Source organism: Oryctolagus cuniculus, chromosome 9, assembly GCF_051225735.1.
Source record: "Oryctolagus cuniculus isolate XC-2025 breed Fujian yellow rabbit chromosome 9, ASM5122573v1, whole genome shotgun sequence".
In the NCBI taxonomy this organism is placed as follows: Eukaryota; Metazoa; Chordata; class Mammalia; order Lagomorpha; family Leporidae; genus Oryctolagus; species Oryctolagus cuniculus.
The window spans coordinates 90,754,495-90,767,453 of record NC_142875.1 but is presented as its reverse complement, the minus strand read 5'-3'; the positions used below and the strand labels follow the sequence as shown (position 1 = coordinate 90,767,453).

The 12,959-nt window shown below is 45.6% G+C and overlaps 1 protein-coding gene across 6 annotated transcripts in view; it reads right to left on the bottom strand.

The window, feature by feature from the left end:
• The window catches only part of PARP4 (poly(ADP-ribose) polymerase family member 4), a 91,484-nt gene that overhangs the window by 52,732 nt on the left and 25,793 nt on the right, over window positions 1-12,959 (bottom strand). For 5 of the 6 annotated variants that reach the window (XM_008259954.5, XM_089304344.1, XM_089304341.1 and 2 more), the window contains exons 10-14: window positions 10,514-10,674; window positions 6,979-7,116; window positions 4,240-4,335; window positions 2,761-2,944; window positions 2,394-2,550 (exon numbers count right to left, since the gene is read on the bottom strand). In XM_008259954.5, coding sequence (XP_008258176.4) covers window positions 2,394-2,550; window positions 2,761-2,944; window positions 4,240-4,335; window positions 6,979-7,116; window positions 10,514-10,674 — 736 coding nt within the window. The remainder of the gene's footprint in view (window positions 1-2,393; window positions 2,551-2,760; window positions 2,945-4,239; window positions 4,336-6,978; window positions 7,117-10,513; window positions 10,675-12,959) is intronic. The other variant, XM_089304345.1, reaches the window with a different exon arrangement.

The following is a 12,959-nucleotide window of genomic DNA, read 5'->3' as shown; positions in this document are numbered from 1 at the left end:
TGGAGTAGGTTTTTGAACAGACATGAACTCACACATTTCTAACAAAAAGAATTTGACCACAGTCCGAAAGTTCATGAGTCTTATACTCCTGTTAATCCATACTATAAAAGCTTGGGACCCTTGGCCAGCGCTGTGGCTCACTTGGCTAATCCTCCGCCTGCGGCAGCAGCACCACAGGTTCTGGTCATGGTTGGGGTGCCGGATTCTGTCCTGGTTGCCCCTCTTCCAGTCCAGCTCTCTGCTGTGGCCCGGGAAGGCAGTGGGGGATGGCCCAAGTCCTTGGGCCCTGCACCCGCATGGGAGACCAGGAGGAAGCACCTGGCTCCTGGCTTTGGATCAGTGCAGCGCGCTGGCCGTAGCAGACATTTGAGGGCGTGAACCAACGGAAGGAAGACCTTTCTCTCTGTCTCTGTCTCTCTCTCTCTCTCACTGTCTAATTCTGTCTGTAAAAATAAATAAATAAATAAATAAATAAATAAATAAATAAATAAAATAAAAAACTTGAGACCCTGATTTTCTGAGAAGCTGTCATCCCCTCATACACACGTACTGCTGGTAACACACAGCCACACATCACAATCCATGGGACCCCTTCACTTTTCCTGTTGAGTTCCCATGGCAACACTGATGCAGACAATGCTCTCATCTCCATCTGGGAGAAGGCAAAGCTCAGAGAGTTCATGCGATCTGTTCAAGATGGCACAGCCTACAAAGTGGTAGGTTCACCCACAAACCCTAACTTGATTCTTTTTTTTTTTGACAGGCAGAGTGGACAGTGAGGGAGAGAGACAGAGAGAAAGGTCTTCCTTTGCCGTTGGTTCACCCTCCAATGGCCGCCACGGCTGATGCGCTGCGGCCGGCACACCATGCTGGTGCCCCGACCGGGACTAGAACCCGGTGTGCCGGTGCCACAAGGCGGAGGATTAGCCTACTGAGCTGCGGCGCCGGCCCTAACTTGATTCTAAAGCTGTGCAGACTGGGTTTTCTGTCCTCCCTGCTTCACTGGGATGTGGTCTGAGTTTGTCCCCCAAAAGGTTTTGCGCTGGGAGCTTGGCCCCTGGTGTAGTGATTCTGGGAGGTCGTGGAGCCCTTCAACATGGTGCCCAGTGGGAGGTCACTGCTCTCAGAAAGGACTAAAGTAGCTCTTGTGGGAGTGCTGAGCTCTCTCTAGAGCAGGCTATTAAGAGTGAACCCAGGGGCTGGCGCTGTGGTGTAGTGTGTTAAGCTGCTGCCTGTGGCTCTGGCATCCCGTATGGGCACCAGTTGGAATCCCAGCTGCTCCACTTCTGATCCAGCCCCCTGCTAATGCACCTGGGGAAGCAACGGAAGATGGCCCAAGTGTTTGGGCCCCTGATACCCATGTGGGGGACACAGAAGAAGCTTCTGGCTCCTGACTTCAGCCTGGCCCACCCCTGGCCACAGTAGCTATTTGGGGAGTGAACCAGCAGATGGAAGATCTCTCTCTCTCTCTCTCTCTCTCTCTCTCTCTCTGTAACTCTGCCTTTCAAATAAAATAAATAAATCTTAATAAACAAACAAACAAACTGACTCACTGTCTGACTCCCTGTTTCGAGGTGTAATTGCTCACACAGGCTCCCACCATGATGCTGTTAGGCCTCCCGCTGAGGAAGAACCGATGGGACCACCCAACCTTGGATATTAGCCCCCACACGGTGAGCCAAATAAACTTCCTTTCTTTATGAAGTTAGCCTGCCTTAGGAATTTCACTATCGCAACAAAAAATGGCCTAATCCACATCTCCCTGGTAAACTTCTTGTACTGGGACATTTCAGAATAGCTCCATGGGTTTTAGGATTGGCTATGCTCTGAGGAGAATGAGTTCAACTTGGGTGTATTAACAAAACAACACAAAATTTTGAGATCACTCAACCTTTCTCACACATGCTGGTTTCTCCACGTCCAAAACAAAAAATAAAATGAAAAAATGTGTGTATGGGGTCATAGAAATCCTTGCCAAGAGTGAATATAAGTTTCATTGAAAACACAATATTTGGGGGCTGGTGCTGTGGCGCAGTGGGTTAATGCCCTGGCCTGAAATGCCAGCATCCCATATGGGTGCCGGTTCTAGTCCCAGCTGCTCCTCTTCCCATCCAGCTCTCTGCTATGGCCTGGGAAAGCAGTAGAAGATGACCCAACTCCTTGGGTCCCTGCACCCACGTGGGAGACCTGGAGAAAGCTCCTGGCTCCTGGCTTTGGATCAGCTCAGATCCTGCTGCTGCGGCCATCTGGGGAGTGAACCAGCGGATGGAAGTCCTCTCTCTCTGTGTCTACCTCTCTCTATAACTCTGTCTTTCAAATAAATAAAACAATAAATCTTTTTTTAAAAAAGAAAACACAATATTTGAGTTCTTTATATCATAAAATTGTCTTACCTTCAGCCTTTGAAATGCTTGAAAACATAGGTCTGTATTCCTCTAACTCAGTATTTTCAGGAGGGTGAAATTTCTTTACTTGGTCCCCAGGCAGGCAAAACTTAATAATATATTTCATTTTAATCTGATTAGTTTTATATACCACAAATTCATCATCCTAGAGTGAAAGGAAAGAATCGGGGTTAGAAACAACGGCGATAATCCCAAACCTTCATCAGCGGATGTTCTCCGAAGAGCAGATTATCGGATTTGCTGATTCATTTGGCAGATGTACAATTAATCGTTTTAATGTTAAGCAGAAGCAAAACTTGAGGCTGTGCTTTGGGCACCCAGGACCCTCTTTGTCTATTTCTTGATAGAAAAATACCTCAAAATCTGTGTTGAGAGAGGCTGTTCGTGAGACTCCATGAACACTGTGGTAGCCGTGTGGGGCTTCGGTCAAGGACAAGTCCTTCTTGTGGAATTCTATGCATTCCCCGAGGGCCACATCACACACAACCAGGACCCTGGTGCCCTCCGTCTCTCCGGGGTGGGAGTATTTAATACTTGCACTGCGTGTGAAAAGGAAATAAGCAGACTTATAACTTACAGCTATGGGTCAGTAGCATTTTATTGCAGACCAATCACCCCTCTTCTGAAATCCCAAATCTGAAGTGCTCTAAAGTCCAAAACAGTTCTGAGTGTTGCATGACACCAGAATGGAAAATTCCACACCAGGCCTCAAGCACTGGGTTGCAGTCAAAACACAGGTGCACTGAACATGCATGCAATTACCTGCAGGCTAGGTGTGCAGGGTGTATGTGAAACATAAATTAATGAATCTACGTGTAGGTGTGGGTCCCATCCCCAACCTTTCCCATTATGGATATACAAATATTCCAAAAGTTGCAAAAATTGGAAATCTGAAACACTTCTGATCCCATGCATTTAGGATAAGGGACCCTCAGTTGGTATGGTTGAAAAAACATCCCCAGAAGACTATTCCAAAACTTACCGCTATTGAGATATCTACAAATATCCAACTTAGAACTTCATTACGAACTTATTTATTTTAAAAGTTTAGATGGCAAACGTATATGTGGCCCTTGGTTGTGCCAGGTCATGTGCTCCAAGCACTTGTTCTCAGGGAGAGATGAATTCTACTGCTCCTGCCAATCTTTGCTAGATTCTAAAATGTACACAGTTTGCCGCAGTGAGCACCAGAGTGGGGAAGAGAAGCAAAGCATTCATTAGGAAAAGAGCACCAGAATGCCAGAAGAGAAGAAAAAAACATTCATTAAGAAAAAGCAGCTTTGATTCCCTGCACTAAAGGAAGCCACGCTGCTCAAACTTACAGAGGACTTCCATTGTATTAAAAGCATCTGAATGGCACACTGTTTTTAAAAATATAGCATCTAAATATTTTTACTTTGCAACATTTTGTACAAAGGAAAGAGCATTTATGATACAAATGTTTAAAGAATAGCAATTAGGGGAGAGGTTGTGGACTGCAAAAGTGAAGATGTTCTGCCCTCGTCCTAAGTGAGCTGCGTGAGCTGAGGCAAGGCGCTCTGGCCGCCCGCAGCGTTCCTGTTTCTGTTCTGTGACAGAGCAAACTAAGAGGACTGACCTGGGGCACTGTTGTAACGATCCTGGGAGAAACCATGTGTGCAGTCACTAGGACGAGTTCAAACATAACTTCCCCAAATAGTCACCTCGAAGGATGCTTCTATAGGAGATCGGGAAAACTGGTTGCTTTCAACGATGTGTTTCTTGGGTCAGAAATTCCCTCCCCAAGGAAAGGCAGGGGAAGACGAGAGCAAAGCCCTCAGAGACAATTTCTTGGTTCAGGACAGAACAGACTAACCTGAGGGAATCGCTGAAATAAATGCCACTCCCAAGATTTCCGGCGTCTGTTCTGTGCACGCCACGACCTTCAACCACTTTGGGTAAAAGCAACCCCCTAAAAAGAAAAGGGTATTACAACGATTTACCAGAAAAAAAAAGGAGCTTCTTATTAAGGCTTGTAATAATAGAGAGATGGTGGTTGTTTAAAAAGCATCACCCACATCAAAGTACCTGGGTTTCACACCTACTTCTAGTTCCTGACTCCAGCTTCCTGCTAATGGAGACCATGGGGGATAGTGGTAATGACTCAAATGACTGGCTTCCTGCCACCCGCATCTGAGACCTGGACTGGGTTTCTGTCCCCTGGCTCCAATCCCAGCCCAGCCGCAATTGCTGTGGGCATTTGAATTGGGAACCAGCAGATGGGAGCTCTTTCTGTATGTCTGCCTGCCTCTCAAATAAATGAATAAATTTAAAATATTTGGAAGATATGTTTATTTTGGCACAAAAATTGAAATCCATGCATAATTTCTTCATAATTTGCATTTCCCATAAACTTTTTGAAAATCCCTCAAAGTGTTAGAGTTTTTCTTGCAGAAGTAAAAGCTACTTTTATCATATCCTATATCCTCTCTGCTTTTGAGTTTATTATATTCATTTTCTTCTGAGTTTTCGATACATATTTATTCTGTTCAATCATCTATGCATCCCCTCACTGTTTTAATTAATATGGTTTTATAATACTTTTAATGTCTGATCAGTTAATTTTTTCATTATTATTCATCTTTAGAATTATCCTGGTGATGTCAAAATTTTTTTAGAGATTTATTTTATTTATTTGAAAGGTGGAGTTACAGAGAGAAATAGGGAGAGGTCCTCCATCCTCTGCTTCATTCCCCAAATGGCTGCAACAGCAAGAGCTGGGCAAGGCTGAAGCCAGGAGCTAGGAGCTTCCTCTGCATCTCTCACATGGATGCAGAGGTCCAAGCACTCCAGTGCTTTCCTGTGCACATTAGCAGGGAACTGGATTGGAAGTGGAGCAGCCAGGACTTGAACCAGTGCCAATATGGGATGTTGGCATTGCAGGTGGCTGCTTAAGCTGCTATACCACAGTGACAGCCCCATCAAAATTTTTAAAAATATATGCTATAAAAGCAGCTTTAAATTTCTTCCTTCTTTTTTAAAGGTTGATTTATTTACTTGAAAGGTGGAGAGACAGAGAGGGAAGGACAAACAGAGATCTTCCATTTGCTGGCTTACTCCCCAAATGGCTGTAATAACCAGGTTAGGGCCAGGCAGATGCCAAGAGCCAAAAACTTCATCCTTGGGCAAGGGCCCAAGCACTTAGCCCACGATCCACGACATTTCTAGGCTCATTAGTAGGAAGCTGGATCAGAAGCAGGGCAGCCAGGACACAAACCAGCACTCTGATATGGGATGCTGGTGTTGCAAGTGGCAGTTTAAACTGCTGTGCCACGATGCAGGCAGCTTTTAATTTCTTTAAAAACATCTTGTTACTGGGGCCAGTGTTGTGGCATAATGGATAAAACTGCCGCCTGTGACGCATCCCATGTGGGCAACAGTTCAAGTCCTAGTTGCTCCATTTCCTATCCAGCTCCCTGCTAATGCACCTGGGAAAGCAGCAGAGAATGTTCCAAGTGCTTGGGCCCCTACACCCACATGGGAGACCTGGAAGAAGCTTCTGGTTTGTGGCTTTGGATTGGCCTAGCTCTTGCTGTTGCAGCCATTTGGGGAGTGAACCAGTGGATGGAAGACCTCTATATCTCTCCCTTCTCGCTGTAATTCTGCCTTTCAAATAAATAAATAGATATTTTTTTAAAAATAAAAACATCTTGTTGGTACTTTCATTGTTACAGCACCGAATGTATAAATTAGTTTGAGGAAAATTAAGACATCCTTCTGATTAATGCAAATATCTTTTGGGTTCATCAACAGCAGGTTTTTTTTCTTAATATTTATTTATTTGAAAGGCAGAGTGACAGAGAGAGGGGTAGCCAGAGGGAGAGGAATAGACAGAGACCTCCCATCTGCCAGTTTGCTCCCCAAATGCCTCCAACAGCCAGGCTGGACCAGCCTAAAGCAGGGAACTTAATCAGGGTCTCCCACATGGGTGGCAGGAACCCAAGTATTTACACCATCATCTGCTGACTCCCAGGTGTATCAGCAGTAAGCCGGATCAGAACAGCATGGGGCGCTAGGACCCTGATGTGGGCATGCTAAGCAATAGCAGTTCCAAGTTTTTCCCAGGTGGATCTTGCATTTTCTTATTAAATACTTAATTAAAGGACCAAATTTAATCAGGCTTTCCCCTGTCCCCATGAGCTCAGTTTCAGCATTAATGTTAAGTGGTTATTCAAAGTCAACAGAAAACTAGAGTTATGTTTTGAATTAGTAACCCACGTTATATGGGTAGTTTAATTTCTAGATCTGTCTCTTTAAATATTGGGCTATCCCCAAACTAGATACACATGAAGAGCCATGAAATGTTGAATCATTTGTCTTCATATGATACAGTGTTCCAGTAACAATGCATACCCAGGTAACACATTTTTTAAAAAATAAAAAATACATAATTAAAAAATAAAAATACATAATTTAAATTGTATGTTTAATGATGAGGCATATAATTTCCTCTAGAATGCAGTAAGTTGGCAGATTTTACCTGAGAAGACCCATGCCGTATAGAAAAAACTAGAGAGAAAAGGAAAGCATTTCTCATTTGTGAGGCTGCTCTTACCGGGACAGGATCCCTACAAGGTTCCGTACAGGAGATCCGTGCAACAGGAGCCTCACGTTGCCAAGTGTGCTCTGAAACTCTGTGGTTTCATTCACTTTGCCAACTCTAAATATCTGCAAGATGTTCACTGGGCTTTTCCTGTAAGAAGCAGAAGAAAGACCTTGAGATTACATAATTGGAAGCAAAAGACACACAAAATATCATTATTAACCATTGAATTCCTGAAACGGCCCAAATGTCCACTGTCAGAAAACTAATTCCATGACCCATAACACAATACATCCTGGAAATGGTTTACTTTTTTAATTTTTTTTTTTTTTTTAAGATTTGTTTTATTGCCAGCGCCACGGCTCACTAGGCTAATCCTCCGCCTGCGGCGCCGGCACACCGGGTTCTAGTCCTGGTCGGGGCGCCGGATTCTGTCCCGGTTGCCCCTCTTCCAGGCCAGCTCTCTGCTGTGGCCAGGGAGTGCAGTGGAAATGGCCCAAGTCCTTGGGCCCTGCACCCCATGGGAGACCAGGAGAAGCACCTGGCTCCTGCCTTCGGATCAGCGCGATGCGCCGGCCGCAGCGCACCGGCCACAGCGGCCACTGGAGGGTGTATCAACAGCAAAGGAAGACCTTTCTCTCTGTCTCTCTCTCACTGTCCACTCTGCCTGTCAAAAAAAAAAAAAAAAAAAACAACTCTTAGAAGTTCTGATTTGAAGGGAAAAAAATTGTTTTATTGATTTGAAAGGCAGAGTTACAGAGAGAGAAAGAGAAAGAGAGAGAGAAAGAGATCTTCTACCCAATGGTTCATTCCCCAAAGGCCACCAACAGCCGGGGCTGGTCCAGACCAAAACCAGGAGCCAGGAGCTTCCTCTGGGTCTCCCAGATGGATACAGGGGTCCAAGCACTTGGGCCATCCTCCGCTGTTTTCCCAGCACATTGGCAGGGAGCTGGACTGAAACTGGAGCAGTTGGGACTTGAACCAGCACCCATATTAGATGTTGGCGACGCAGGTGCAGGTTTTATCTGCTATGCCACAATACCAACCCCCAGTTTACTTTTTAAAAAAGTTTTATTTATTTATTTGAAAGGTAGAGTTACAGAGAGGGAGAGAGACACACACAGAGAGACAGAGAGATCTTCCATCTGCTGGTTCACTCTCCAGATGATCACTACTGCTGGGGTTGGGCTGGGCAGAAGCCAGGAGTCAGGAGCTTCACCCAGGAGCCCAGGCTCCAGAGCAACTTGCGCTGCTTCCCCAGGTGCATTAGCAAGGAGCTGGGTCACAAGTGGGGCAGCTGGGACAAGAAGCAATGCTCATACAGGATGCCAGTGTCACAGGTGGTGGCTTAGTCTGCGGTGCCAGAAGCTGGCCCCTGCACTTGATTTAATCTTTCTTGTATTTTGTTCATCACAGCCCTGGGAGCCATAGGCTATGCTGTGAACTCATTTTTATTTTACAGCCTAGGTGTAGTACGTTATACTATCTAGATTAGTGTACATGCACTCTAAGACGTTCACAGAACAATGAAATTGCCTAATGACACATTTCATATGAATGTATTCCTATCATTAAGCAACCATTTGAGTGTATAGTTTCACTTAAATGTAAAAGGGTCAGGGCCGGTGCTATGGTGTAGCAGGTAGAGCTGCTGCCTGCAGTAATGGCATCCCATATAGGCACCGGTTCTAGTCCTGGCTGCTCTACTTCCAATCCAGCTCTCTGCTATGGCCTGGGAAAGTAGTAGAAGATGGCCCAAATCCTTGGGTCCCTGCACCCATGTGGGAGACCCGGAAGAAGCTCCTGGCTCCCGGCTTCGGATCGGTGCAGCTTGGGCCGTTGCAGCCAATTGAGGAGTGAACTAGTGGATGGAAGCCCTCTGTCTTTCTCTCTCCCTCCCTCTCTCTCTCTCTCTCTCTGCCTCTCCTTCTCTCTCTGTGTAACTCTTTCAAATAAATAAATAAATCTTTTTTAAAAAAAGAAAAATGTACATTATCAAAAAGCTCTGTATGGATTTCAAATTGTTTCTTCACCCAAATAAACCTATCATTTAATTCCATTTTCCACAAACTTTCGGAAGACCCCTAATACACACATACACAGTGAAAACAGATTGAACGGGTTCATTCATTCAACAGACATCATCTGTGCCAAACATTCAGACATGAGAAATAAAATAACATGGTCTCTGGTTTCCTGAAACATACATTCTAATGAGACAGACAAAAATTAAGATGGTGCTAAACACCTTACTTTAAGTGCTACCCAGGAAACCAACCAGGTCTGAGAAAGGGTGATTGAGTAAGGCCTCCCTTTGGAGATGAGATTTACTGGAATATGGCATAATATAATGCATATTTTACGACAGAGCTGGCTGCTGTGGGAAGATGGGTTGGATAGGGCAGCAGTGGAAAAGAACATCTGGAAAGATGTTGTAGCAGAGAGGATGGGATGGCATGGTCTGGACTAACAACACAGTAAGCAGCAAGATGCTGAGGGCTGAAGGCATCGGGCAGCAGAACTGACACGTGATGTGAAGAGGAGGGAGCGGGAACCCACAGTGGCTCTGGGTGGGCGACTGCTGTGGTCTGCATACTAGTCTGGGAGTTCCTCCAGAGGCCCATGTGTTACAGGCTTGGGCCCCAAAGTGGTGAGCGAATGATGGGACCAGGGTAGAATTATCACAGTGTGTGGAGGTGGGGTGGGGGGCTGGCGGGAAGTGATTCGACTAAATTAGGTTGTGAGGGTGGAGCCCCCAGGACTCCATAATCATAGACCACCACACACTCCTGGGGATGCCCTGGGCCACCTCAAGATTTAGCCGGCAAGAAAGCCACCCATCAGGTGCTAAACCAATGAGGTGGCACCATTTGGGGTGATGTTAACTATTTTTACATATTTTCTAAACATTCAGCCAAGAACAGCAACTTTGTCATTAAAAAAGTCAACATGAAGAAATTGTTATTGGCGAAATGAAACGGAGAGAATCTGGTTTTTTGTTTTGTTTTGTTTTGTTTTGTTTTGCCAGGCAGTTAGACAGTGAGAGAGACAGAGAGAAAGGTCTTCCTTCCGTTGGTTCACTCCCCTAATGGCTGTTAGGGCCGGCGCTGCACCAATCTGAAGCCAGGAGCCGGGTATTTCCTCCCAGTCTCCCATGTGAGTGCAGGGCCCAAGCACTTGGGCAATCCTCCTCTGCCCTCTTGGGCCACAGCAGAAAGCTGGACTGGAAGAGGAGCAACTGGGACTAGTACCCGGTGCCCCAACCGGGACTAGAACCCCGGGGTGCTGGCGCCGCAGATGGCAGATTGGTCAAGTGAGCCACGGCGCTGGCCAAGCGTCTAAGTTTTCACAGCAGCACCATTACCACTGCCTCCCACTAGCAGGAAGCGGGAGTCAGGAGCTGAAGCCCGGTATCCGCCCCAGGCACTCCAATGTAGGCTGCGGATGCCTTAACCAGCATCCAAGTTACAAGGCTGAACCCTTTTTTAACAGCACCTCAAAGGGCAACACATCATCGCAGCTCCTGAGGTACTTCCTTTAGGCTTACCTGCGGCTGCTCTGCAGTATCTCTTTTTTAATCTTAAAAAATTCTTCAGTATTCTGTTCAACGTACTCAATTTTGCATCTCAAAGCTCGGTATTTGGCAAGAGATGGTGGGTTGGGTTTGGACAAATTAGTTTCACAGACATTAACCATGTCCCTTATTAGCTGTAGGCGGAAGTGATATACAGACATTAGACTCAGCACCTATCAAAATGTCTATTTATATCACATTAACATTTTTCTCAAAAGGAATGGGAAAACCAGTTTTTTCACCAAAGCTTTGGATCAATATTTTCTATTAGTGGTGTATTAAGGTTAACAAAGTTGGTTCTCTGATCACACAATGCACGGTGATAGCAATATGTATCTCTCTTTTTTTTTTTTTTTTTTTTTTTTGACAGGCAGAGTGGACAGAGAGAGAGAGAGAGAGACAGAGAGAAAGGTCTTCCTTTGCCGTTAGTTCAACCTCCAATGGCCGCCAAGCTGATTCGATGGCAGGAGCCAGTTACTTATCCTGGTCTCCCAAGGGGTGCAGGGCCCAAGCACTTGGGCCATCCTCCACTGCACTCCCTGGCCACAGCAGAGAGCTGGCCTGGAAGATGGTTCATTTATTTTTTTTTAAGTTTTTTTTTTTATTTGAAAGGCAGAGTGACAGAGAGAGGGAGAGACAGAGAGAGAAAAATATCTTCCATCAGCTGGTTCAGTTCCCAGATGGCTGCAACAGCCAGGCTAGGCCTGGAACCTGGAACTCCACTCAGGTCTCCCACACGGGTGACAGGGGCCCAAACACTTGGGCCATCTTCTGCAGCTTCCCAGGAGCATTAGTAAGGAGCTGCATCAGAAGTGGAGCAGTTGGGCCTTTTTTTAAAAAAAAAAAAGATTTATTTATTTGACAGGCAAATTTACAAAGAGAGGGGGAGAGACAGAGAGAGGGAGAGAGAGATCTTCTATCCTCTGGCTCACTCAGCAAATGGCCACAACAGCTGGGGCTGGGACAGGCTGAAGCCAGGAACCTGGAATACCACCTGGGTCTCCCACATGGGTGCAAGGACCCAAGGTCTTAGGCTGTTTTCTGCTGCTTTCCTGGACGCATTAGCAAGGAGCTAGATTGGAAGTGGAGCATCCTGGACTTGAACCAGTGGTGCCCATGTGGGATACTGGTGTTGCAGGTGTACCAATGCTCTAATATGGGAGGAGGGATCCCAAACAGTGAATTAATCCTCTGTACCACAATGCTGACCGCTACATCATTCATTTAATCCTTACTGTAATAGCGGAGGAGGGCTTATTATCCTCATTATACAAAGGGTATTCAAAAAGTTCATGGAAAATAACATGCAATGAAAAAACTATGCACAGATTCAAAAAAAATTTTGGCACAAAAATAAAGTTCAATTTTTTAAATCCATTTTCCATGAATTTCTTGAAGAAATGTCATACAGATAAGGAGAGTGAGACTTTGAGAAGTTAAATCAGTTGCTTAAGATCCCACAGTGTGGGGCCGGCACTGTGGTGCAGCGGGTTAATGACCTGGCCTGAAGAGCTGGCATCCCATATGGGCACCAGTTCTAAGACCCGGCTGCTCCACTTCCAATCCAGCTCTCTGCTATGGCCTGGGAAAATAGTGGAAGATGGCCCACGTCCTTGGGCCCCTGTACCTGTGTGGGAGACCTGGAAGAAACTCCTGGCTCCTGGCTTCAGATTGGCGCAGCTCCAGCCATTTTTGCCAATTTAGGAGTGAACCATCGGATGGAAGACTTCTCTCCCTCTCTCTGCCTCTTCTCTCTCTGTGTAACTCTGACTTTCAAATAAATAAATAAATCTTTAAAAAAGTGTTTATCTTTAAAAAATTAAAATTAAAAAAAGATCCCACAGTGAGGAGTGGATAGTGAGTAAATGGGATCTTAGGATCAGTAGACTTCAAGTCCAATTCAGCTTAAAAAAAGTTCACTGAGTGTGTTCTGCACTCCAGGAGTGTAGTCTTGAGCCAGACCACATGGAGCCACTGGGACACGAAGCAGAGCCCACGTGGGATGCCGGCATTACAGGTTGCGGCTTTTCTCACTATGTGACAACACTGTCCCCCCTTCTCAAAGATTTATTTTATTTATTTGGAAAGCAGAGGGAGAGGGAAAGGGTGGACCAGAGATTTCTCTGAGTACGTATTTTTACCATAATTTTGACTTCTGAATCACGTAGATATTTTTGTCTATTCGAAATGTAAGTTCCAATTAAGAACTATCTGGAAGAGTTGGCATTGTAGTGCAGCAGGTTAAACCACCACTTGCAATGGGAACATCCTGTATCAGAAGGCCAGTCTGAGTCCCAGCTACTCTGCTTCTGATCCAGCTCCCTGCTAATGCACCTGGCAAAGCAGCAGAAGACAGCCCAAGTACTTGGGCCCCTGTCACCCATGAAGGAGACCAGGATGAAGTTGTTTTGTTAATTAA